The sequence below is a fragment of the Lolium perenne genome, chromosome 1, assembly GCF_019359855.2.
Source record: "Lolium perenne isolate Kyuss_39 chromosome 1, Kyuss_2.0, whole genome shotgun sequence".
Classification (NCBI taxonomy): Eukaryota; Viridiplantae; Streptophyta; class Magnoliopsida; order Poales; family Poaceae; genus Lolium; species Lolium perenne.
In genome coordinates, this window is record NC_067244.2 from 29,249,140 (window position 1) to 29,273,970 (window position 24,831).

Sequence of the window (24,831 nt, forward strand, 5' to 3'; positions counted from 1 at the left end):
AAGGTCCTCAAACGCATCAACAACAACGCTTACGTCATCGACATACCGACATCCAAGTACTTGGTGAGCAACACGTTCAACATCTCGGACTTGTCACCCTATCATGGAGATGAGGAGGTGCAAGAGTCGAGGTCGACTCTTTCCCAAGGGGGGGGGAGATGATGTAGCCCCGCTCACCGACGTCGCTACACCAAGACCAACAAGTCCCCCAAGTGGACCGATGACACGAGCCCGAGTTAAAGCTCTACATGATGAGGTGAACTCGCTCCTCACCACCCTTGATCTTGGTACCCCTTTGGACGGAATGCTACCTCATGCCGATGTGTTATGTGTCATTAGGTACAAGGCGCATCAAGACCCCGGAGAGGAGAACATGCCATGGCCAAGGGAAGGAGAGGAGCAGCGGGACATGGAGATGATCACGAAGCCGAACCCGACGTCGATCGAAGCGCTCCAAGGAAGAGAAGGACGCTGGCCGGTCCAGGACCCGGTCAGACCGGCCCCACAACCGGGCGCCCCGGTCCCAGGCCCGGTCAACCGGGCGCCAACCGAAGCAGCTCCCTCGTACCGGACGAAGACCGGAAACCTCGCAGATTCCCGGTTGGCGCCCGGTCGACCGGACCCAGGACCGGACCACCCGGTCACAGGCCCGGTCAGACCGGATCCAAACCAGGTCTGACGGGAATGACCCACCAAACTGCCTTAAGTTATCCCTTCGCGTACCTGTTCGCCCTTGCTGGCCATGTGTGCCTATATAAGTAGCCTGGACCCCTCCTTTACCCTTTAGACTTGTTTTGAACTCAAACCTACATTTGAGCTTAGTCTCCCTAGGGTTATCATCCCTCTGTAATCAAGGCACCTTGGTTGTTGATTTGGATCTTGTTGAGTGAGATTCTAGTACAAGCTACTCTCTCTCCCTCATCAAGCTCTTCTTCTCCAACCCCAATCTCTCTCCGGGAATTCTGCCACGTGCCTCTTCCTCGGAGATTCTATTGGCGTGGTCCATCGAGCCACGGAGGTAAGCATCGGGTGTATCGGATTGGTGTGCGTGCGTGAGTCTCGGTGTTCTTCGTGTTCTTCGTGTTCCTCGCGTTCTCCCACCTCTTCCCTTGGGTTTCGGGGTCAAACCGCGAGATCGGGCCACTCCCGGGATCTTAGACCTCATCAATGTTGATGCCAGAGTTTTCACAATATATAATGGAAGGAATCACAGTGAGTTTTCTGTTAATTCTCATAAGCAATTGCCTCCTGTGTACATTTGTTTCGAGTTAGAAGACACTGAGTTGTTTCTTTATTTTATTTTTTCTTACAGGTAAGTGCAAGTTTTGAGACGTGCTTGGCTAAAATCTAATTCTGCAAAGTGCATTCTGGAGCAACTCAGGTTCTTGGAACTTCCGTATAATACTTATCTATTTGTTATTTGCTGACTTGGTCTCTTGTTATGTAGTTTGTGATTTCCATGCTTCAATATTCGTCTTGATTTCATTTTTGTTTTTCGTATTATTGCGTGTTTACAAAGTAAGTTTTGGCTTCTGCATTTTTCAAGAATTTGGTTAGGACTGGACGCTCCCGAACCAGGAGCTGCGGGGCTGCTGAAGCTTGTTGCCATCGACATGAATGGGAGAATCAGAGTTTTTGAAGAAGAGAGATCTCGATATACAGTGTTGTAGCAAAATGCATGAAGTTTGCCTGCTCATTTAAGGGGTGATAGCTAAAAGATTGAAGTACCATGTTGGCTGAAAGTCATACCAAATTTTCTAAGAAATCTATTGGACATATTATTGAATTGATTAGTTGAGACGCGCGTGCGCGTGCATAGCTACTAGTATCGTAACAGTGTAAAACGTCTGACCTTGGGTCTTGTTCCGGCAAATATCACCGGCACGGCGGCATCCACAAATGGCTATCCATCTAGATGCTCCTCGTTTTTTGAGAAATTCAAAACTACAATATAAACGTTTCACAAAATTCGGAACAAAAATTCTACTCCCGATTCATACTAATTGACTCAACTTTGTATAGATATGGATGTATCTAGTCAATAAACGCGTCTAGATACATCCGTATCTAGAAAAATTAAATTAATTAATTTAGATCGAATGGAGTAGTTAGATGTAGATAAGAGTAATAACAAAGGCGCAAATCCGAAATTTGTTGTATTTTAGTCTCCCTAAAAATGACAAATGTGTGGATCTGGATGCATGTTTTTCAATATTAGAAGATTTATCATTTTCTTATAGTCTAGGATAAAACGATATTTCAAATGAGATTTGTCACGGGGATTCAATTTTTTCACAGTGCTAGGGTTCAACATTATCTACGGCTACAATTTTTGTTCTGATTCTTTTGAAACTTACAAGCGTTATTTTTTATTTTTACAAAACAAAAAGTCATCATTGAGCTCGAGCCCCTTTTGTGATTTCTGCAAATATCCCTTGCTTTCTTCGTCGAATAAAATAGTAGTATCAAGCTACTCCGAAAAGTGCCTTTGGCTTTGGTGGTCTTGTTGTTTTAAAAATTCAAAAATCACATTTATTAGGTTTTTAAAGAAAATCATACATAACTTGTGTGCTGGACTCAGACATTGATACCTGCAAACATGTAAAATTGAAATAGGTACTTGAACCACGTAGCAATGACTACAAACACTTGCAAGAGCCGGCGGCGCGGCGCCATCCTCTCCCCTCCATCACCGAAGCCCGGAAAAGCTTATTGTACTAGAGCTTGTTGTACTAGACATATGAGAAGTCATCGTGATAATGCCCCGAAGGACAAGCGCAATCATCTCCAACGATCACAACCGTAGATCGGAAGAGGCCGACGAACACGAAAACCGGCTGAATCCTAAGAGATCAACCGGACACATGACTCCACCCGTCCTCCACCAACGCTGGACGCACGTCCAGAGCGAGGATAGGACTGGGAGGATATTATTCTGACTTCAGGATGTTGCCGCCGACTTACTATCCCGAAAAAATACACTGAAAAACAACCTAACAAAAGAATGTAAACTCCCCGCCGAAGAGAAGTTGTGGTCTACACCCGCATGGCCCCAAGGTCACACGAGGCGGGATGGACCGACGGGTTTGCCAGCGAGGAGGACGAAACCCAAATAGGTTTTGCAGCTACGAGCTCTGCCTCTCCTGGCTTATGAATAAATATTTGAAATTGATATTTTGCATTTTCGTGAAATACATCATTGCTGGCTACATCCGAGTTTTTTTATTTCTTTAGAACTCGTAAATATGCCTTTTCTACTTATGTTTTTAAAATAAAAAGTCAATAGTGTCCATGAACAAAAAAACGAAATCCCTCGAAAATACTCCTTTGCTACCGCGGGCAGCATCAATGTCAACTTGTGTCGTAGAGGCCATCACACAAAAATGAAGAAGAAAAGAGGAACATACTTGATAACGATCATACGGCCGCACCGTCGACATGTTTGAATATAAACACGCAAACGAAGAACTCTTGCCCTTGCACGAAAGTGAGTTATTCGCATAAACTATTACTTTTTGTATCAAATTTACTAAATACTACTCCCTCCAGTCGGATTTAATCGACGCGGAGAGCTGACGGCAGAGTGTGTGTCGATTAAATGTATCCCGGGGTGTATCAATTTCCAATTCATTGGACATTCACATACAAATTCAATGGTATAACTTTGTTGACTTATAATTCATGTTCCGTGGTCGAACATAGACTAAAACGGTTGTCAGAGTCGAGTATTCATCAATATCACATTTTTTTAAGTGTCGGTTGATGTTGTGCAATGCTATTTTTTTTGTGTTTAATGTAATGAAAACAAATTTGTGTGCAAGGTAGAACAATTGCACACTGTGCCACGAGCACAGTTTGCACGCGTCCTGGCCTCAAAATAGAGGAACGACTTTGAAACGATGACGAAGCGCCTCACCTGCTCATCTTTTATCGGAAGTCTCCAATGGAATGCAGCTAGAGCGTGGCAGACGGTCAGGATATCAAACATATTTGTATAAAACAATCACACAGAAGACAAGGACATTTTGTACTTCAAATGCTCTTCGTGATAAAGATTTTATCATAACCATAAGGAAATTTATTTACATAACAAACAGTCCAAATCCAGCTACTCTTAGACTGTTCCTGACTCTGTCCTAAACACTAACCAAAATTTCTCTGAATTATGGGGCTGGGTGAGTCCTCAGAAGCTCCTAACATACAGTGTCTTTCAATTTACTATATGAAGGAATCGATCTGCAATGCACTTTACGGTTATTATATTTTGAAGTGCTTGTACCCATAGTCGGAGCTCGTCATACCTTCCTCCCAGTCTCCCAATTTTCTACCGCCAAAAACCACTTGTTTGATGCCCAGGTGTCTGCAGTTATTTTTTTTGCCATATTCACAGATTGGGTAAGCTACAGGACACGACAATGCTTAAATCTGTAAAAACTATGTTATCGCATCATAATCTATATTATGGTTATGAAATGATGTTGCTTAGTGACATAATGCAAAGTTTAACTTGGTATGCTTGCAGGGTACTGGGAATCTGAATATATAAAACTAGCAAAGAGGAAAGGACAATAGATGAATGGTGTAACCCCAAAAAGGTCTAAAAATGGCAATTCGGTTCTACAATCAGTCTCGGCTAGTCTTACAACTTGGATTCAACTATATGGCTACAACGTTAAGGTGCCAATTTGTCTCCATAATTTAGTTCAGACCCACAGGTGATCATCCTGATCGGGCGACGACGGTGTTTGAGCACTGTTCCCTTCTTGAAGGCGTCGTTTTTTGGACAGTCTGTAATTCAGGTGTTGTCATGGTGGTGGATGTATTGCTGTTGTTAGAACCGAGATACTGTAGCGGGACTTTTGTTTCTTAGTTTTCTTTTCCTTTTCTTTTGGCTGTGTGCATCCGTAGTGCCATTAGGGTGGTGCGTTGTTGCAGAGGCTGGGTGTAATTGGTATCTTCTTGATATTAATATATTCCCTTTATCGAAAAAACAGTGTCTGTGATCATGCTTCTTCCAACTTCCAAGCTAATCAGAAAGAAAGAGATGCCTTACTCTGAGCTTAGTTGTGTAAGACAGTTCAGTAATACATCCAATCCAAGATAATCTGATGTCCCAAGGTCCACCCTGAAACAAATTGATGATGATTATCTGAATATTATAAACCCCTTTACAAGCTTCAGCCTAATTGAATGGTTCCAATCCTTACCATACTCTGCCCCAACTGTCTTGAAACTCAACATCACTGATATCGTGGAAAGATGAAGGCATCACAGCAGAAGCTTCTTCAGAATCATACGAAGGGTCAAAGTCCAGCATTGAATTGGCCAGCTGGAATCAAAATTGACAAAATCACAAGTCTAGAAGAGTGAGTGAAGCAAATAACTGGCATAGAACAACCTAATAAACATGCAAAGATTGTATAGATAAACTTGCAATGACTACAGAGATCTTGTAACCAGTTGACAAAGAATAGGTAACACTACAATAAAACGTGAACTTTTCTGGTCTCAGATCTTATTTAGGTGCCAAGTTAAATCATGCCAAACATGTTTAAGTAAAAAAAAACAGGAAATAGAGGTGTTTTTTTCGATAAAGGGAATATATTAATATCAAAAGATACCAATTACACCCAGCCTCTGCAACAACGCACCACCCTAATGGGCCTGCAATAATTTCAAAATTCAAAGACATCACAGACAATGTGAAATTATTCTGTGTTTCCACACAATCCAGTTTCAGGCTACCCGTTAACAGTTTGGTTTCATGGGTGGAGGAATCCAATTGGACATGAAAAGTAATGCACTATGCAATCATTGCAGTTTTTACAAAATAGGCCAAGTCCAACCTGCAAATTGTTAGAGTTGAAAGCTCCTAGCCTTCCCATGACATACCAAGCCTGAATTACCTGTGAAGAACAGTTGATGTCAAGACCAGGCAGTTGGTTTCTAACAATGAGAATGATATAAATAAATATGCAATCCATTTCGAAAAAAATAAAAATAAATATGCAATGCAACTTTACACCGCCAAGAAGGTCAACATCTCGATCGGTTGGTTCTCCAAAGAGTTCAAACCAAATGAAAGCATTTAACGGGTTGAAGCTGCAATGGTACAAAGATAAAAGAAGATCAGTGTTGATGAGCATTGACTTTTTGAACTTTGGAAAATTACTATTGCTTTGACAAAAACCATCATATCAAGTGTCTGTGTGATGTTGATGTCAACTTAGCTATTACAGTGCCTATTTATGCACAAAAGTAAGATGGTTTCGCCTCAGTTTGAAAAATGGAAATGAAGCGTGAAAGCAGGATTTGTTTTGAACTAAGGATGGTTCTGGAGATGCTATAAGAGTTTCAACTATCTCAATGAGAACAGAATCATGGATTTGAAAGTGCAAATCGATGTTCAGCAATGAATATTCCTACTGGTTGAAACTCAACGTTCAGCAATGAATGTTGTTACTAATTAAGGCAGATCATATGGTCCAGAATCACTTTCAGCTATCACGCATACCCGAACAGATAAAATACATGTGCAATTATACACGACAACTCACTCTCGGAAGCTGACTTTGAACGCGGCGACAGAGCCCGTCTTGGGTCTGTTGAACCCCTCCCTGCCTTTCTTGCGCACTCTTTCTTGGATCTGTCCACAAAATACATGATATTCTACAGGTCAGTTAAAGCTGCAGATGCATTGACAAAAGCAATCTCGGTTTATTTGCAGACGCGCACCCTTTGCTTCATGAGCTCCGGGTTCCCAATGCTGTCTCCGAGAATGGCGCGCATCTCCTCGTCGTCCCTGCAGGCGTTCTCCAGCACCCTGGCTGACCAGAGCAGGACCAGTGAGCAAGCTCAGTTAGCAGAGGATTCACCCATTCATTTCAACACGCACACACACGGAATAATGGAATACAGTAGCAGATCGAAGCGACTCAGTAAGGAGATGACCGACTGACCTGGCCCAGCCGGGGTAGGTGTGCTGGCGTTCGTACTCGCGGCGGTGGCGCTCCTCCCGCGCCTTGGCCAGGCGCCGCTCCCTGGCCGTCGTGCCGGACGCCGCCGGCGGCGCATCGTCGCCGGCGTCCGTGTCAGTGGCGGTGGCGTGCCGGAGCTGGAGGCGCGGTGGAGGCGAAGGCGGTGGTGGGAAGTGGGATAGGGGTAGGGTTTTAGCAGCTGAAAATAGCAGCGGCGGCATGGTTGCTGCGAGCCGAGCGCGGTACGACATGGCCGGCCACCTTATCTTCCTCTTTGTGTAGCACGGTAACTCTAGTCAATACGGCAGTTAGGCTTATGGGCTGGGCCAACCCAGTTGATAACAGGCCCCAAAGCTAAATTTAAACTTTTTTACTCAGATAGCACACAACACAAGTTTGACATCTAATACCAGCAAAAACATGGAAATTTTGACAGATCAGACCACCTGCCCCAGTGAAATGCCAGAAAAGACCACCTCTGAGTGCAAATGTCAAAACTACCGTGGCGGCACGCTGGCCAAGCGACACGTCGCACATGCCGCCGTAGCCGGTGGCGGCAGGACTTGCCGCCGTGAGTGGTGGCGGCACATTGGACAAACGCCAGGTGGTGGGCCCTGCCGCCACCGGCTGTGGCGGCACGCTGACGTGGCAACATGCCGCCACCGGCTGTGGCGGCATGTTGACGTGGCATGTCAGGCCACATCAGCGTGCCGCCACAGCCGGTGGTGGCATGTTGCCACGTCAGCATGCCGCCACAGCCGGTGGAGGCAGGGCCCGCCACCCGGCGTCGCGGACGAAGCTGCCAAACATGCCGCCACCACTCACGGTGGCAAGTCCTGCCGCCACCGGCTACGGCGGCATCTGCGACGTGTCGCTTGGCCAGCGTGCCGCCACGGTAGTTTTGACATTTGCACTCAGAGGTGGTCATTTCTGGCATTTCACTGGGGCAGGTGGTCTGATCTGTCAAAATTTTCAAAAACATGTGCAAATTCTAAAAGGTTATTCAGAACATCCTCTTTGCACGCACAAAAGAGAGAGGAAATGTAGCCCAACACCCAGCACACAAATGTAGACGAGGAATCTGAATTTTATTTACCTATTTGTTGCCTTGTTGAGTTTAGAACATATACATGATAGTGCACATTGCTTTCATTACGTCGTCTCTAGGGAAAACGGGGTACCCACATAGATGCCCGGACGGAATCCCAGCCGAGCCACCCCGTGGAGTTCTACTCAACAGCTGGTGACAAAAAAGTGGAGGGACTCCAACCGGGAACACTCGGCCGCAACATCCACGGAAACAGACACCTGGCTGATCAACCCCCCTTTGCCAAGACAAGAACAAACTAGCAGGACCCGACCTGCGCCTCTAGTACCACCGCTCCAGTCGCCTAACGACGACATGTAAGCTACTGCACGTTGAACCCATACATGCGACACCTCACCATGTGCTTCGAGGCAACACCCTATGGAGACCCCTTGCTCATATAAAAGGAGGCCCAAGGATGCGTGGAGGAGGAGAGGAAAATTGTAAAGAAGAAAGCACCACCATACTGAGGATAGTTTAGGATGTAGGGCTTAGCACATCGCAACACGAACCTCGGTAAAACACGGGTGTCTCTATGTGTTCGTGATCTCCGATCGGATCATCGCTAGGAATCGTTGTGCTTTTCGCCCCTGCCAAACCAATAAGGGGAGCCTCATCCGCGGTTTCAGAATTCTCGACACGACATCTAGCGCGCCAGGTAGGGGGCGCAAGTGCAGCGGGTCGTCCAAGCATCGTCATCACAATGCCTGGGCCGCTGTGGCCGGGAGCATGTGTGGTTTTCCTCCTCCTCGGCTCCACTGAAGATGCGGCGGACCTCCTAGGCTCGCTCACAAGCCTACCGCTACCCGAGCACTCGCCAAATCCACCGTGCAGGCCTTTGGAGGGCCGCTCTCGTCGTAGCATGTCGTCGTCTCTGCCAAGGCGGACGCCCCGAGGCACACCAGGATGAAGGAGGGGACGACGACTGGTTAGCTACGGCGACCTCTTCAAAGTCCGGCAAAGCCCGCTGGAAAGCCTACACAATTTCACTCGACGATTCACATGGGTCATTTACCTTCGGCCTGAAGAGTGGAACTAGCTTTCTATCGAGGGGTGCATAGCCCCCTCATCAGAGAAAGGCTAATCACTCAGACTCTCCACTCCATGACAGAATTCTTGACCCTGGTAGACAAGTGCACCCATGTGGAAGAAGCAAGACCCACCACTTGGTGGTAGAAAGGGAAGGGAAAGACTAGGGGGTGGGCTGCCCTCGTTCTTGAACAATGTAAGCTCAAGTACGCGGCCTGCTCGGGATGGGGAGGAAGATAACCTTCCAGACATCACCGATGGCCCCGGTCAAGTGACGAGTTGGGAATAGGCCTCCGAATTCGGATAAGCTGGAGGGCATTCCCAGATGCCCAACATCGCCTCCTTTCCGTCTCGAACGGGAAGGGTTTCAATGGAGGAAGATGGTCTCACAAACCATAGCTCGGGGCCCCGGGCTGACTACCCGAGCCACCGACGCATAGTGCCCCTGGATGCCAAAAGGCGCCTCCTCCCGGCCCCTGCGACGACTCGGAACATAGGAGACCCCGAGTGGCAACCCAACGACATCAAGTGGGTGTTTGCCCCCGGGATATGACAACGACGTGTTAAGGCTAAGGGAGAAGATGACCCTAGGGACATCGCCGACGGCCCCGGTCCTCGATCGAGCAAGAGTCTATATCCTGGCCTCACAGGAGGACCAAGTACCACCACCAGATGCCTGGTAGCGCCTCTCCCCAAACTTGACAAGGCAAAACACGTGGAGGAAGATGGCCGGCCAGTCATAGCCAAGGGCCCTGGTTTAAAACCCGAGCCAGGAGTGGGTCCCCCGCCACGCGGGCAGGGGAACGTGAAGGGAATATGCCCGGGAGGCAATAATAAAGTGGTTATTATCTTATTCCATGTTTATAATAGATGTTTATTTCTCATACTATAATTGATTAACCGGAAACGTTAATACTTGTGTGTTTAGTAAACAAGGAAGAGTTCCTAGTAAAGCCTCTTATTTAACTAGCTCGTTCATTAAATGATTGATACGTCTCAAACGTATCTATAATTTCTTATGTTCCATGCTAGTTTTATGACAATACTCACATGTTTTATATACACTTTATATCATTATTATGCATTTTCCGACACTAAACTATTAACAAGATGCCGAAGCGCCAGTTCCTGTTTTCTGCTGTTTTTGGTTTCAGAAATCCTACACAGGAAATATTCTCGGAATTGGACGAAACAAAATCCCATGGTCTTATTTTCCACGGAGCCTTCCAGAAGTCCGAAGAGGAGACGAAGAGGAGCCGAGGTGACCCCACACCACCTGGCGGCGCGGCCAAGAGGGGGCGCGCCGCCCTATGGGGTGGGCCCCTTGAGCGCCTCCCGACTCTACTCCGTCGCCTATTTAATCTCGCCTCGAGAGAGATTTACCCAGGTTTGGGACTCTCGATGAGGTAAAACCCTTACTCTTGATTTATCGAATATGTCGGGTTACAATGGGGTAGCCGATAGGATGCTATGGTCAACTAGCCGATAGAGAAGGATTCTAGTGTTTGTGCTCTAAGTTGCGGTGGTTCTACGTATTGTTGTCCTTGTTCGGCATGCCCTCTCCTGGCCTTTATATAGCAGGCCAGGTCCCGAGAGTCTTATCCGAACTCGACTAGGTTGCAATGAGATCTAATCTAGTATTTTCTTTATTGACGCCTTCTTGCCTTGTCCATCAAGAATCTGCCTCCTGGTAGGTCCCCTTTATTGGAACGACGTGCGGGTTCACCTTTGTCTTTGGACAATCTTCGTGGCCCATAATTGGGCCAAGGGAGGTAGACTAATGTCGGGTACCTTAAGGGTAATGCCCACTGTAGGATAACGTTGCATAGAAAACAAAAAAAATTCCTACCGCGTACACGCAATCCAAGCCAAGATGCAATCTAGAAGACGGTAGCAACGAGGGGATTATCGAGTCTCACCCTTGAAGAGATTCTAAAGCCTACAAGATGAGGCTCTTGTTGCTGCGGTAGACGTTCACTTGCCGCTTGCAAAAGCGCGTAGAAGATCTTGATCACGGCGCCACGAACGGGCAGCACCTCCGTACTCGGTCACACGTTCGGTTGTTGATGAAGACGACGTCCACCTCCCGTTCCAGCGGGCAGCGGAAGTAGTAGCTCCTCTTGAATCCGACAGCACGACGGCGTGGTGTCGGTGGTGGTGGAGAAATCCAGTGGAGCTTCGCTAAGCGTGCAGGATGTGGTGGAGGAGAGAGGCCGCTAGGGTTTGGGAGAGGGGGGCGCCGGCCACTAAGGGGTGCGGCCACCTTGGTGGTTCTTGGGGTGGCCGGCCCCCTCCCCTTGTCCCTCATTATATAGGTGGAAGCCCCAAGTGTTGGACTACAAGTCTCCGAATAAGACCCGAACCCAAAACTTTCCATGTGATAGGGAAACCTACCCAAGGTGGGAATCCCACTTGGGGTGGGATTCCCCCCTTCCATGTGAGAGGGTGGCCGGCCCCCATAGGGGGAGTCCACTTGGGACTCCTCCCCCTCTAGGGTTGGCCGGCCATGGAGGTGGAGTCCCTTTGGGACTCCGCCTTCCATAGTGGTTTCTTCCGGACTTTTCTAGAACCTTCTAGAACCTTCCATAGAACCTTCCGGATCATTTTAAATCTCATAAAATGACTTCCTATATATGAATCTTATTCTCCGGACCATTCCGGAACTCCTCGTGATGTCCGGGATCTCATCCGGGACTCCGAACAAATATTCGAACTCCATTCCATATTCAAGTTCTACCATTTCAACATCCAACTTTAAGTGTGTCACCCTACGGTTCGCGAACTATGTGGACATGGTTGAGTACTCACTCCGACCAATAACCAATAGCGGGATCTGGAGATCCATAATGGCTCCCACATATTCAACGATGACTTTAGTGATCGAATGAACCATTCACATACGATACCAATTCCCTTTGTCACGCGATATTTTACTTGTCCGAGGTTTGATCATCGGTATCACTCTATACCTTGTTCAACCTCGTCTCCTGACAAGTACTCTTTACTCGTACCGTGGTATGTGGTATCTTATGAACTTATTCATATGCTTGCAATACATTAGACGACATTCCACCGAGAGGGCCCAGAGTATATCTATCCGTCATCGGGATGGACAAATCCCACTGTTGATCCATATGCCTCAACTCATACTTTCTGGATACTTAATCCCACCTTTATAACCACCCATTTACGCAGTGGCGTTTGATGTAATCAAAGTACCTTTCCGGTATAAGTGATTTACATGATCTCATGGTCGAAAGGACTAGGTAACTATGTATCGAAAGCTTATAGCAAATAACTTAATGACGTGATCTTATGCTACGCTTAATTGGGTGTGTCCATTACATCATTCATATAATGACATAACCTTGTTATTAATAACATCCAATGTTCATGATCATGAAACGATGATCATCTATTAATCAACAAGCTAGTTATAAAAGAGGCTTACTAGGGACTCCTTATTGTTCACATAACACACATGTATCAATGTTTCGGTTAATACAATTATAGCATGGTATGTAAACATTATCATAAACTCAAAGATATCATAATAACCATTTTATTATTGCCTCTTGGGCATATCTCCAACAGTCTCCCACTTGCACTAGAGTCAATAATCTAGTTTACATTTGTAAAGATATAACACCTTGGCCTTCCGGTGTTTTATCATGTTTTGCTCACGGGAGAGGTTTTAGTCAACGGATCTGACATGCTCAGAACCGTATGTATTTTGTAATTCATTTGCGTCTCAACGCATCACTTATTTCCAAATGAGTCGGCATTAAATATGTTTGGTCTTCTAGTGGAACCTTAATTCCACGGTCTGAAATATGTTACTAATATTGTCACACACAATATAGCTTCAAAGTTCTGACTCTGTCGGAACTACACCAAGTTCTCAAAGAACCTCTTGACTTAACATCCTTTGTCATTGTCAAAACAATGACATACTCTGCCTTCTTTTGTAGAATCCGTCACAATATTTAGAACTCTTCTAAATCTAGCATAGACAACTTCTAGCTCATTGTGCTACCTTATAAACAACACTTAGTCTAATTTGAGATTGAAATTTTATTTTCATATGTGACAAAACAAATATCGGTGCAACATCTTACAACGATTTGTTTGTCATTTCTCCATACAAAACTATATATATATCCTTGGTTCTTCTTAAGTACTCAAGAATTTTCTTTACTGTTTTTCAATGATCATCACATGAATCATTCTGGTATATGCTCCTAACTCTTTAGAGCACAGTGATACGTCCAATTTGCATCACTATTTTATATCATAATTTGCTGTTATTCATTGATATATTTCATATTTGGACATAATACTTATGTTATTTCATCTATTTTGCATGTTTCATGATTATTGGAGGACCGAGCACTGGAGCCAGGATTCTGCTGGAAAAAGCATCGTCAGAACGCAATATTTCGGAAGATCAACTGTTGAAGGAAATTATACCAAAAATCCTATTTTTCCAGATGACGAAGGAAGCCAGAAGGGGGAGCCGAGGGGACCCAAGGTGGGCCCAGACCATAGGCCGGCGCGGCCCATGGCCTGGCCGCGCCGCCCAGTGAGGAGGGGGGCCCACAGCCCCTCTCGCCTCCTTTTCTTCGCGAAATCCTTCGTCCCGAAGACCTAAGCCACAGAGGGTACCTCGCGAAGAGTTACAGCCGCCTCTGCGGGGCGGAGAACACCAGAGAGAAAAGAGCTCTCCGGCGGGCTGAGATCCGCCGGGGAAATTCCCTCCAGGAGGAGGAAATCGACGCCATCGTCACCGTCATCGAGCTGGACATCATCTCCATCACCATCACCATCATCTCCACCATCATCACCGCCGTCTCCACCGCTGGACATCGTCACCGCCGTAGCAATTTGGGTTTGATCTTGATTGTTTGATAGGGGAAACTCTCCCGGTATTGATTTCTACTTGTTATTGATGCTATTGAGTGAAACCGTTGAACCAAGGTTTATGTTCAGATTGTTATTTGTCATCATATCACCTCTGATCATGTTCCATATGATGTCTCGTGAGTAGTTCGTTTAGTTCTTGAGGACATGGGTGAAGTCTAAATGTTAGTAGTGAAGTATGGTTGAGTAATATTCAATGTTATGATATTTAAGTTGTGGTGTTATTCTTCTAGTGGTGTCGTGTGAACGTCGACTACACGACACTTCACCTTTATGGGCCTAGGGGAATGCATCTTGTACTCGTTTGCCAATTGCGGGGTTGCCGGAGTGACAGAAACCTAAGCCCCCGTTGGTATATCGATGCAGGAGGGATAGCAGGATCTCAGAGTTTAAGGCTGTGGTTAGATTTATCTTAATTACTTTCTTGTAGTTGCGGATGCTTGCAAGGGGTATAATCACAAGTATGTATTAGTCCTAGGAAGGGCGGTACATTAGCACAGGTTCACCCACACAACACTTATCAAAACAATGAAGATTAATTAGCCGTATGTAGCGAAAGCACTAGACTAAAATCCCGTGTGTCCTCGAGAACGTTTGGTCATTATAAGTAAACAAACCGGCTTGTCCTTTGTGCTAAAAAGGATTGGGCCACTCGCTGCAATTGTTACTCTCGCACTTTACTTACTCGTACTTTATTCAACTGTTACATCAAAACTCCCTGAATACTTGTCTGTGAGCATTTACAGTGAATCCTTCATCGAAACTGCTTGTCAACACCTTCTGCTCCTCGTTGGGTTCGACACTCTTTCTTATCGAAGATACTATGATACACCCCTATACTTGTGGGTCATCAAGACTATTTTCTGGCGCCGTTGCCGGGGAGTGAAGCGCTATTGGTAAGTGGAATTGGTAAGGGAAACTTCTACTGTTTGTGCTGATTTTATTTCTGCCTGCTGCCATAATTCATTATGGAGAGATCTCCTTTTGAATGTTTATTTGGGAAATCTACTACTATTGCAAAGGTAGTGGATGAGGCGCCAGGTAAGGAAGAGATACCATACAAAATACCTATGAAAATTATTGAACGCGTAGTGGGTAACCGTTATACAGGGGATGGAACTGTCCACCCTGGAGATCATTTACTGTTCTTGCATGAATTATGCGGTTTATTCAAGTGTGCAGGTATTGCTATGGATGAAGTAAGGAAGAAACTATTCTCTATATCGCTGTCTGGTAAAGCGGCGCATTGGTATAAATTACTGGATAATGGAGATTCTCTTGAATGGAATGATATTGTGCCCCGGTTTTATTCTAAGTTCTATCCTCCAAGTGAAATTCACAAGGATCGGAATCGCATATATAATTTTTGGCCTCATGATGGAGAGAGTATCGCCCAAGCTTGGGGGAGATTGAAGTCTTTAATGCTCAAATGCCCCATTCATGAGCTTCCTGGTAATGTTATTATTGATAATTTCTATGCAAGACTTTCTTTTGAAGACAAGACCTTGCTGGATACTTCTTATTATGGATCATTCACGCGCAACAAGGAAGAGTTTAAAAGGAACCTTCTTAATCGGATCCAGGAAAATACTGAAGGATGGGAGAACGACAAAGATAGATAATCAGGTATAAATTATAATTACAAATGCATTGAAGCTTTTATGGATACTGATAAATTTCGTAATATGAGTGCTACTTATGGTCTTGATTCTCAAGTTGCTGCAAATCTTTATAAAGCTTTTGCCTCTCATTATGAATTGCCTAAGAAGAATTTTGATAAGTATCATGAACCATATAAAGATAAAATTGATTCATCTATTAATAAATGCGTTGTAGTTGAAACTGTTGATCATGTTATTCCTGAAGCTTATATTGAAAAAACTCCTTTCCCTGCTAAAATGAAGGAGTACTCTGTTATAAATAGTGCGGTTCATAAAAGTGAAAAGAAACCTATAGAACCTGAAGAACAAATAAAAGTTGAACCTGCTGTTGCAATAGTTAAAGATCTTGTGACTGAAAATGTGGAGGATGGTCATATTATTTTCTGTGAAGATGCTTCTAATATTGTTTCACATCCTAATAAACCCAAACAAGCTAGTGTTCATATGCTATCTGTTAGAATTGGTGATCATTGTTATTATGGTTTATGTGATATTGGTGCAAGTATTAGTGCTATTCCTTATGAGCTTTACACGGAGATTATGCACGAAATTGGTTCTTGTGAACTTGAAGATATTGATATGGTTATTCAGCTGGCTAATAGAGAAACTATTTCTCCAATTGGTATTGTTCGAGATGTGGAAGTTCTATGTGGTAAGATTAAATATCCCGCTGACTTTTTGGTACTTGGTTCTGCTGCTAGTGAATATTGTCCTATCATTTTTGGTAGACCTTTTCTAAATACTTGTGGAGCTATTATAGATTGCAAGAAAGAGAAAATTTTGACTAAATTTGCTGGTGAATCTTATGAGTTTAACTTCTCTAAATTTACCAAAACTCCTTATAAAGCTGATTTGCCTAATAATGATTTTAAAATGGAATAGTGTGCATCTATTGTTCTTGTTCCTAATAATCCCTTGCAGCAACATTTGGAGAATAGCGAGAGTGAATTTTTTAGGAAAGAAAGAGATGAGCTTGAGGAAATTTTTCTTCGCCAACCTATTCTTAAGCATGATTTACCGGTGGATGATCTGGGTACAACACTGCCACCAAAGGAAGATCCTGTCTTTGATTTAAAACCTTTGCCTGATAATCTTAAATATGCTCATATTGATGATAAGAAAATATATCCTGTTATTATTAGTTCTAAGCTTACAGAGTTTGAAGAAGAAAGGTTATTGGAAATATTGAAGAAGCACCGAGGAGCTATTGGCTACACTCTTGATGACTTGAAGGGGATTTCTCCCTCTATTTGCCAACACGCCATTAATATGGAAGATGATGCGAAGCCTGTTGTTGAACCTCAGCGTCGTCTAATTCCTAAGATGAAGGATGTGGTAAGAAATGAGGTATTAAGACTTCTTGAAGCTGGTATTATATATCCTATTGCTGATAGTAGATGGGTTAGTCATGTGCATTGTGTTCCTAAGAAAGGAGGAATGACTGTTGTGCCTAATGATAATGATGAGCTCATACCTCAAAGAGTAGTTGTAGGGTATAGAATGTGCATTGATTATCGGAAAGTTAATAAGGTAACTAAAAAAGATCATTACCCTTTGCCTTTTATTGATCAAATGTTAGAAAGGTTATCTAAAAATACTCATTTTTGCTTTCTTGATGGTTATTCTGGATTTTCACAAATTGCTGTTAAAACTAAGGATCAAGAGAAAACCACTTTCACTTGTCCCTATGGAACTTATGCTTATAGACACATGCCTTTTGGTTTATGTAATGCTCCTGCTACTTTTCAAAGATGCATGTCTGCTATTTTTCATGGCTTTTGCGAGAGTATTGTAGAGGTATTCATGGATGATTTTTCTGTCTATAGGAATTCTTTTGATAATTGCTTGCGGAACCTTGATAAAGTTTTGCAGAGATGTGAAGAAAAAACTAACCTTGTTCTTAATTGGGAGAAATGCCACTTTATGGTTAATGAAGAAATTGTATTGGGACATAAAATTTCCGAGAGAGGCATTGAAGTTGATAGAGCTAAAGTTGAAGCAATTGAGAAGATGCCCTATCCTAGGGATGTTAAAGGTATTCGTAGTGTTCTTGGTCATGCTGGGTTTTATAGGAGGTTTATTAAAGATTTCTCCAAGATTTCAAAGCCTCTTACTAATCTTCTTCAAAAAGATGTACCTTTTGTTTTTGATGATGATTGTAAGGAAGCTTTTGAAACTCTAAAGAAAGCCTTAACAACTGCTCCTATAGTTGAACCTCCCGATTGGAATTTACCATTTGAAATTATGTGTGATGCTAGTGATTTTGCTGTAGGCGCTGTTCTTGGACAGCGGGTAAATAAAAAATTGAATGTTATTCATTATGCTAGTAAAACTCTTGATGCTGCTCAAAGAAATTATGCTACTACTGAAAAAGAATTGTTAGCTGTAGTCTTTGCTTGTGATAAGTTTAGATCTTACATTGTTGATTCAAAAGTTACTATACATACTGATCATGCTGCAATCAGATACCTTATGCAAAAGAAAGATGCTAAGCCAAGGCTTATTAGATGGGTACTTCTGTTGCAAGAATTTGATTTGCATATTGTAGATAGGAAAGGTGCTGATAATCCTGTTGCTGATAATTTGTCTAGATTGGAAAATATTGCTTATGATCCTGTTCCTGTTAATGATAGTTTTCCAAATGAACAATTGGCTGCAATAAAGGTGAGTTCGCGAGACAGTCCTTGGTATGCTGATTATGCTAACTTTATTGTTTCCAAGTATTTGCCTCCAACCTTTTCAGCTCAGCAAAGGAGGAAATTCTTTTATGACTTGAGGCATTATTTCTGGGATGACCCACACTTATATAAAGAAGGAGTGGATGGTATTCTGCGAAGATGTGTTCCCGAATATGAACAACAAGAGATATTGAGTAAATGTCATGGTAGTGCTTATGGAGGACATCACGCCGGAGAAAGAACCGCGCAAAAGGTTCTGCAATGAGGTTTTTATTGGCCAACTCTCTTCAAAGATGCAAGAAAGTTTATTTTATCTTGTGATGAATGCCAAAGGGTTGGTAATATCTCCAGACGCAATGAAATGCCTATGAATTATACTCTTGTTATTGAACCGTTCGATTGTTGGGGATTTGACTTCATGGGACCTTTTCCCTCTTCAGAAGGTAACACTCATATACTTGTTGCTGTTGATTATGTTACTAAATGGGTGGAAGCCATACCTACAAAAAGTGCTGATGGTGAGACCTCTTTAAGAATGCTTTTAGATATTATTTTTCGTAGATTTGGAGTTCCTAGATATATTATGACTGATGGAGGTTCTCATTTTATTCATGATGGTTTTAGAAAAACTCTTGCTAAATATGGTATTAATCATAGAATTGCTTCCGCTTATCATCCTCAAACTAGTGGGCAAGTAGAATTATCAAATAGAGAGATTAAATCTATCTTGGAAAAGACTGTTAATAAAACTAGAAAGAATTGGGCTAGTAAATTGAAGGATGCACTATGGGCTTATAGAACTGCTTATAAAAATCCCATGGGAATGTCACCTTATAAAATGGTTTATGGGAAAGCTTGTCATTTACCTTTAGAAGTAGAGCACAAAGCTTATTAGGCTGTTAGAGAATTAAATAAAGATCCTAAACTTGCCGGTAATAAGAGGTTGTTGCAATTGAGTTCTCTAGATGAATGGAGAAGTGAAGCTTATGAAAATGCTAAACTCTTTAAAGAGAAAGTTAAGAAATGGCATGATAGAAGGATTATCAAAAGAGAATTTAATGTTGGGGATAAAGTCCTATTGTATCGGTCTCGTCTCAGATTCTTTACAGGGAAATTACTCTCGAAATGGGAAGGACCATATGTTGTTGAGGAGGTGTATCGTTCAGGAGCAATTAAAATTAGCTCTCGCCAAGGCAATGCCACGCAAGTGGTGAATGGACAAAGACTCAAGCATTATATCTCAGGCGATTCTTATAATGTAGATGTTGATATTATTCGAGTGGAAACACCGGAGGCTTTCATCAAAGGACAAATTGACAGTCCGCCAGAACTCGACTTTGAATAGGTAACAATACTGGTAATAAAAAGTTCGCAATTTACTTTCCAAACAATATTTTTGCTGTTTTTGGAAAATATGAAAAATTACGAGATCGAAACAGAGTGGAGGAGACGCACGAGGGCGTGCCGCCATAGGCCGGCGCGGGCCCCAGCTAGGCCGCGCCGCCTTATGTGCTGGCCGCCTCGTCGCCCCTTTCCGACTCTGGTTCAACCTGGTACTTTCCTTTTGTCGTGAAAATTTTTGCTATATAATCCCCCGGACCCTTGGAGGTCCGTATATCGTTTTCTCGACGTGTTTTGTTTCGAGCTGTTTCTGCCAGGATATGTTTTCAGTCTAGAAGCACCATGGTCTCCAAGAACAAAGGCAAGGAGCTTTCGGATGAAGATATTCAAGATCCCGAGTGGAAAGAGGTGGACAAGAGCGTCAAGGAAGAGGATGAAGAAGAGGTGGAGGAAGACTCGCGCGCACACCCGCGTGCTACCATTGCAAGCGTCAAGGTGGTGGATAACCCTTTTAGTGCAAACAAGAGCGCAAGAATTCGCACCGGAGGAGGGGTTCCACGTCATTACCTAGCTCCGAAGACATCTTTATTAGGCACTCACCATACCTTCCGCAATCTAATTTTCAATAATCAAATTGAAAGGACTCCCAGGGCAGCATTGCCTAGCAATTGGGATATAGATCGTTCTAACACTGCAGGAAGGATGAAGCCTGAAGGTGAAGAGTGGGGAAATAACTCCAAGAGTTGGGACTCGCCGTCGGATATACTTCTCAACCGTGTCGAGCACAATTCGGAGATGATTCGCAACCTCACGTACAAGATTGATGAGCTTCAGCAGCTTGTTGAGAAGCTTGTCAGGAATTCATCACCACCATCGCCGAAGGAGTAATTCATCATCGGTATTGGCATCCCCTTGGTTTGTTCCTAGCTTGGGGGAGTGCCGCGGTATCACATTATCACTACCTTTTACTTTTTACTGTCAAGTAGTGTCATATCATGAGTAGGGAAGTTATCATATAAGATGGGTTGCAGTTTGGAAGTATCTCTCCTTTAGTTGGTCGTCTATGTATCCCTTGGTGTGAGTTATCGTTATGGAATATTAATGAGAAGTCTTATCATTTACATATTGCACATCTTATTTTAGTTTGCAATCTCTACTATATGATTTACCTTGTTGTTAGTATTGGTATCACTTTGGGAGCATTGAATAAATCAATTTGGTTTTGGCAAACTTAGCATTGGTCAATAGCAACAACACTTTGAGGTTTAAATAGAAAAGAGAAATACATGTACATGTTTCATTGTCTTTCTTTCTTGTTAGCTCATAGCCTATTATTCTGAAGTTAAAACTGTTTGTGCTTACAAGGAAGATGCATGATTGTTTCTATCACATGTATATTTGTTTGTTTCCCTCGACTCTTATGCTTGATAATTAACCTTGCTAGCCAAAGACCTGTACTGAGAGGGAATACTTCTCGTGCATCCAAACCTTAACCCAAACCTATGCCATTTGTGTCCACCATATCTACCTACTACATGGTATTTCCTGCCATTCCAAGTAAATATTTCGTGTGCTACCTTTAAACAATTCAAAATTTACTATCTCTTATTTGTGTCAATGTTTTATAGCTCATGAGGAAGTATGTGGTGTTTTATCTTTCAATCTTGTTGGGCAACTTTCACCAATGGACTAGTGGCTTCATCCGCTTATCCAATAATTTTGCAAAAAGAGCTGGCAATGGGATTCCCAGTCCCGAATTAATTAACCTAAATAGACACTCCTCCATGGTATGAGATTGTTGGCAGGCACCCGAAGGATTCGGTTAGCCATGGCTTGTGTAAGCAAAGGTTGGGGGGAGTGTCATCGTAATAAAACTAAAATAAAAAGGCACTCCTTCATGGTATGAGATTGTTGGCAGGCACCCGAAGGATTCGGTTAGCCATGGTTCGTGAAAGAAAGGTTGGAAGGAGTTCCACACAAAATAAAAATAAAATGGGAGCCGCTCTTTGAAGGTTGTCTGGCAAGGGGGTTAGAGTACCCGCTACCAGTCGTTGACAACAACAAACACCTCTCAAAATGTTACTTTTATTATCTCTATATGATTTCAAAACTGAAAAAGCTCTAGCACATGATTTAATCCCTGCTTCCCTCTGCGAAGGGCCTGTCTTTTACTTTATGTTGAGTCAGTAAACCTATTTCCCTCCATCTCAAGCAAGCATTTGAGTAGTTGTGATCAAACCATTATATTGTGATTTGCTTCATCATGTCTTTTATTCTTCCTTGTTCAGTACAAGTTTTATCTGAATGAATATAGCTTTGCAAGTTATCAATGATCATGAGGAGACCATTATGATTGAGTATGCAAGTTGTGCCATATAAACTTTAACATGAGAGCGCTGCTCAATAAGATAAGTATAATTGTTAATTGTTCTCTGACCAAGAACGAAGTTTGCCATCACCAACTATGATTTCTTATGCACCTTTTATTTGTGATTACCTTATACTAGTTTCAAGTTGAATTATATGAGGAAGTTGTTTACTAGAATGTCTTGTGTAAATGAATACGATGCATCTTGTCTGTATTTTATTGATCGACTCTTCACTCCATAAACATGTGGTCCTGTTTACCGAGTTCAGTTTCGCTTGGGGACAAGCGAAGTCTAAGCTTGGGGGGGTTGATACGTCCAATTTGCATCACTATTTTATATCATAATTTGCTGTTATTCATTGATATATTTCATATTTGGACATAATACTTATGTTATTTCATCTATTTTGCATGTTTCATGATTATTGGAGGACCGAGCACCGGAGCCAGGATTCTGCTGGAAAAAGCACCGTCAGAACGCAATATTTCGGAAGATCAACTGTTGAAGGAAATTATACCAAAAATCCTATTTTTCCAGATGACGAAGGAAGCCAGAAGGGGGAGCCGAGGGGACCCAAGGTGGGCCCAGACCATAGGCCGGCGCGGCCCATGGCCTGGCCGTGCCGCCCAGTGAGGAGGGGGGCCCACAGCCCCTCTCGCCTCCTTTTCTTCACGAAATCCTTCGTCCCGAAGACCTAAGCCACAGAGGGTACCTCGCGAAGAGTTACAGCCGCCTCTGCGGGGCGGAGAACACCAGAGAGAAAAGAGCTCTCCGGCGGGCTGAGATCCGCCGGGGAAATTCCCTGCGGGAGGGGGAAATCGACGCCATCGTCACCGTCATCGAGCTGGACATCATCTCCATCACCATCATCTCCACCATCATCACCGCCGTCTCCACCGCTGGACATCGTCACCGCCGTAGCAATTTGGGTTTGATCTTGATTGTTTGATAGGGGAAACTCTCCCGGTATTGATTTCTACTTGTTATTGATGCTATTGAGTGAAACCGTTGAACCAAGGTTTATGTTCAGATTGTTATTTGTCATCATATCACCTCTGATCATGTTCCATATGATGTCTCGTGAGTAGTTCGTTTAGTTCTTGAGGACATGGGTGAAGTCTAAATGTTAGTAGTGAAGTATGGTTGAGTAATATTCAATGTTATGATATTTAAGTTGTGGTGTTATTCTTCTAGTGGTGTCGTGTGAACGTCGACTACACGACACTTCACCTTTATGGGCCTAGGGGAATGCATCTTGTACTCGTTTGCCAATTGCGGGGTTGCCGGAGTGACAGAAACCTAAGCCCCCGTTGGTATATCGATGCAGGAGGGATAGCAGGATCTCAGAGTTTAAGGCTGTGGTTAGATTTATCTTAATTACTTTCTTGTAGTTGCGGATGCTTGCAAGGGGTATAATCACAAGTATGTATTAGTCCTAGGAAGGGCGGTACATTAGCACAGGTTCACCCACACAACACTTATCAAAATAATGAAGATTAATTAGCCGTATGTAGCGAAAGCACTAGACTAAAATCCCGTGTGTCCTCGAGAACGTTTGGTCATTATAAGTAAACAAACCGGCTTGTGCTTTGTGCTAAAAAGGATTGGGCCACTCGCTGCAATTGTTACTCTCGCACTTTACTTACTCGTACTTTATTCAACTGTTACATCAAAACTCCCTGAATACTTGTCTGTGAGCATTTACAGTGAATCCTTCATCGAAACTGCTTGTCAACACCTTCTGCTCCTCGTTGGGTTCGACACTCTTTCTTATCGAAGATACTACGATACACCCCCTATACTTGTGGGTCATCACACAGGACATCTGATTTTTGTACATATTCTTCGTGAACTAAAATCACTCATGTGTTTTTACTCATCAAGTGTCAGATACACTTAAGTCTTGTTAAAACTTCACATGACAAGAACATTTTCTTAATATTTCTATATTGAACTATTTCAATATCCATTCTATGTACTTTGACTTAAACATATTATGTGTTTCAATCTATCTTCATAGATCTTGACACAAAATTTGTTTCAGTCCATATCCTTTCATTGAAGTTAATTTCTCAATGAAACCTTTTAATCAAGTATATAATTACATAATTTATAACCAACTATATGTCATCTACATAAGTATTATAAATATGTCTCAGCACTCCCACTTAATTTGTTGCAAATGCAAGCCTCTTCATCGTCTCTGATGAAATCAAAAACTCTTTGACTATTTCATCCGGTGAAGATTCCAACTCCGTGATATTCACTTCATCCAATTGAAGTTTGTATACCTATCTAGTATCCCACGGACTAGCAAAACAATTGGTTGTATCTTGTATACACCTTTAATACACACGTCTGATAAATAATGTATTTTGCCATCCTACTAGCATATCTCATAAAAGAAATATGTAGTGATTACTAGAATAATCCACATAGACTATAAGCATTGCTACGGAAGATCTAATCTTATTGTAGTCAACTCTTTGAACTTTGTCGTAAACAACTTTTCGACAAGTCGAGCTTCTTCAAGGATATTTCATCCAAGTCCATCAATTTTATAGATCTATTTACTTTCAAAAGTATTTATCTATCTTGGATTTCATGGCGTATAGCCATTTTAACGGAGTCAGGGCCCATCATAACTTCTTTGTTTGTAGTTGGTTTATCATTGTTCAAAATCAATCCTTTGTCCACAAATCATTTATTTGATGACAAAGTAAACCATACCTACAAGGTTCAATATGTACTTCGATCTCCATGGCTAAA

General features: G+C 43.0%; 1 protein-coding gene across 2 annotated transcripts; it reads right to left on the minus strand.

The window, feature by feature from the left end:
• Window positions 1–4,023: 4,023 nt before the first annotated feature.
• LOC127345165 (uncharacterized) lies at window positions 4,024–7,260 on the minus strand. Of its 2 annotated transcripts, XM_051371601.2 has the most exons (8): window positions 6,960–7,258; window positions 6,736–6,823; window positions 6,558–6,646; window positions 6,024–6,102; window positions 5,847–5,906; window positions 5,208–5,329; window positions 5,054–5,125; window positions 4,024–4,360 (listed from the first exon to the last, which is right to left on the minus strand). In XM_051371601.2, exons 1-8 carry the CDS (start codon window positions 7,226–7,228, stop codon window positions 4,258–4,260), a joined length of 882 nt encoding a protein of 293 aa, XP_051227561.1. In that variant the 5' UTR covers window positions 7,229–7,258; the 3' UTR covers window positions 4,024–4,257. The 2 variants fall into 2 exon arrangements, with proteins under 2 accessions (XP_051227561.1, XP_071682800.1); XM_071826699.1 differs by lacking the exon at window positions 6,024–6,102 and having other exon boundaries at window positions 6,736–6,827; window positions 6,960–7,260.
• Between the last annotated feature and the right edge of the window lie 17,571 nt (window positions 7,261–24,831).